This window comes from Cucumis melo, chromosome 3 (genome assembly GCF_025177605.1).
Source record: "Cucumis melo cultivar AY chromosome 3, USDA_Cmelo_AY_1.0, whole genome shotgun sequence".
NCBI lineage: Eukaryota > Viridiplantae > Streptophyta > Magnoliopsida > Cucurbitales > Cucurbitaceae > Cucumis > Cucumis melo.
Genome location: NC_066859.1, coordinates 15,705,876 through 15,707,617, shown reverse-complemented (window position 1 = coordinate 15,707,617; position 1,742 = coordinate 15,705,876). Strand labels below are relative to the sequence as shown.

At 36.3% G+C, this 1,742-nt stretch overlaps 1 protein-coding gene across 1 annotated transcript; it reads right to left on the bottom strand.

The window, feature by feature from the left end:
• Nucleotides 1-594: 594 nt before the first annotated feature.
• LOC107990758 (secreted RxLR effector protein 161-like) lies at nt 595-1,062 on the bottom strand. Its single transcript, XM_017044620.2, has one exon. It carries the CDS (start codon nt 1,060-1,062, stop codon nt 595-597), a length of 468 nt encoding a protein of 155 aa, XP_016900109.2.
• Nucleotides 1,063-1,742: the final 680 nt, after the last annotated feature.

The window sequence follows — 1,742 nt, the reverse complement described above, 5'->3', positions numbered from 1 at the left end:
TCTCTCTTCCTCACTTTGCTTACTTGCTTTGATTTTGCTTGGTCCACAAATGAGGATCACACCTCTATTTATAGGCATGAACTCCTTGGAGTCCAAGCCAAAAGAGTTCTCTAGAGTTCTACCTATTCTAGATATTTATTTACATAATTCTAGATATTACTCTCTTATCCTTATGTAAAAGAACTCTCTAGAATTCTTTATCCTAAAAAATCTAAGATATTTCTAGGTTTCTTCTTTAGTTTACATAATTCTAGAATTTTAATCTACTCATTTAATATTTCTAGAAGATTCTAGTTAGTGTTGCTATATACTTTTAAAACTCCCGCTTAACACTAACTATCCTTGGTCATTCAATCATCCCGAGTTGTTGCAGAAACTTCGTATGTTTGGTTACAGGTAGACCTTTCGTGAAAATATCTGCAATTTGATATTCAGTCTTTATTGGCTTCATTTCAATTTTCTCTTGAAGTACCTTTTCTCTAATGAAGTGATAATGTACCTCCACATGCTTGGTCCTTGCATGGAAGACTAGATTCTCAGCTAAGCGAACTGCAGATAGGTTGTCATAGAATAAATTGCTGCATAATTATTCTCTTAGTGCAAATCCTTCATTAGTTGCTTTATCCATATATTCTCTTGTGCTGCCATGGGTGCTGCTCTATACTTTGCCTCTGTGGTAGATAAGGCAACTGTTGGTTGTCTCTTACTACACAAAGAAACTGCTCCACAACCAAGTTTAAAGAAGTACCTAGTAGTTGATCGTCGTGTATCATGATCTCCTGCATAATCAGGATCACAGAAGCCTTCTAACTTGCAATCCTGCCCTTTCTTATATAAAATGCCATATTTAGTTGTTCCTCTAAGATATCTTAAAACTCTCCGAACTACTTCAAGATGGGGCTTCTTCGGTTTCTGCATGTAACTACTTACAACTCCGACAGAGTATGAGATATCAGGTCTTGTTAAGGTAAGGTAGATCAAACTACTTACCAACTGATGATACATTATTGGATCTGCAAGATCTTTTTCTTCATGCATGCAGAACTTTTTGTTAACCTCCATTTGTGTGGATATTGGCTTTCAGTCACTCATACCATACTTCTGTAGATCCTTCACATATTTTTGTTGTCCAAGAAACAATCCATTTTCTGAGCACTCCATCTCTAGTCCAAGAAAGTGCTTTAGTTCTCCAAGTTCCTTCATTTAAAAGTGGACTAGTACGTTCTGCTTTATTTGTCGAACTTCTTCTATGTGGTCTCATGTTATGATTAGATCATCCACATAGACTAATATAATTGCGACCTTTGAGTCTTAAGCTTTGATAAATAAACTGGAATCTGGTGAAGCTACTGTAAAACCACTTTCAACAAGAAATTCTGCAATCTTTCCGTGCTCTTGGCGCTTGCTTCAAGCCATATAAAGCCTTTCTTAGCTTGTAGACATAGTCATGATGAATTTTATCCTAAAATCTTTTTGGTTTCTCCATATATATATCTCGATCCAATTCTCCATTTAAGAAGGCATTCTTAACATCCATTTGCCATAACTTTCGGTTCTTACTAGCAACCAGTGCCAGTAAGACTCGAACAGTAGTGAGCTTTGCTACTGGACTGAACGTCTCATTATAGTCCATACCATATTGTTGAGAAAACCCTCGAGCGACCAATCGAGCTTCGTATCTCTTGATTGTTCCATCTGCTCGTGTTTTAACTTTGTAAACTCATTTACATGATATGGATTTA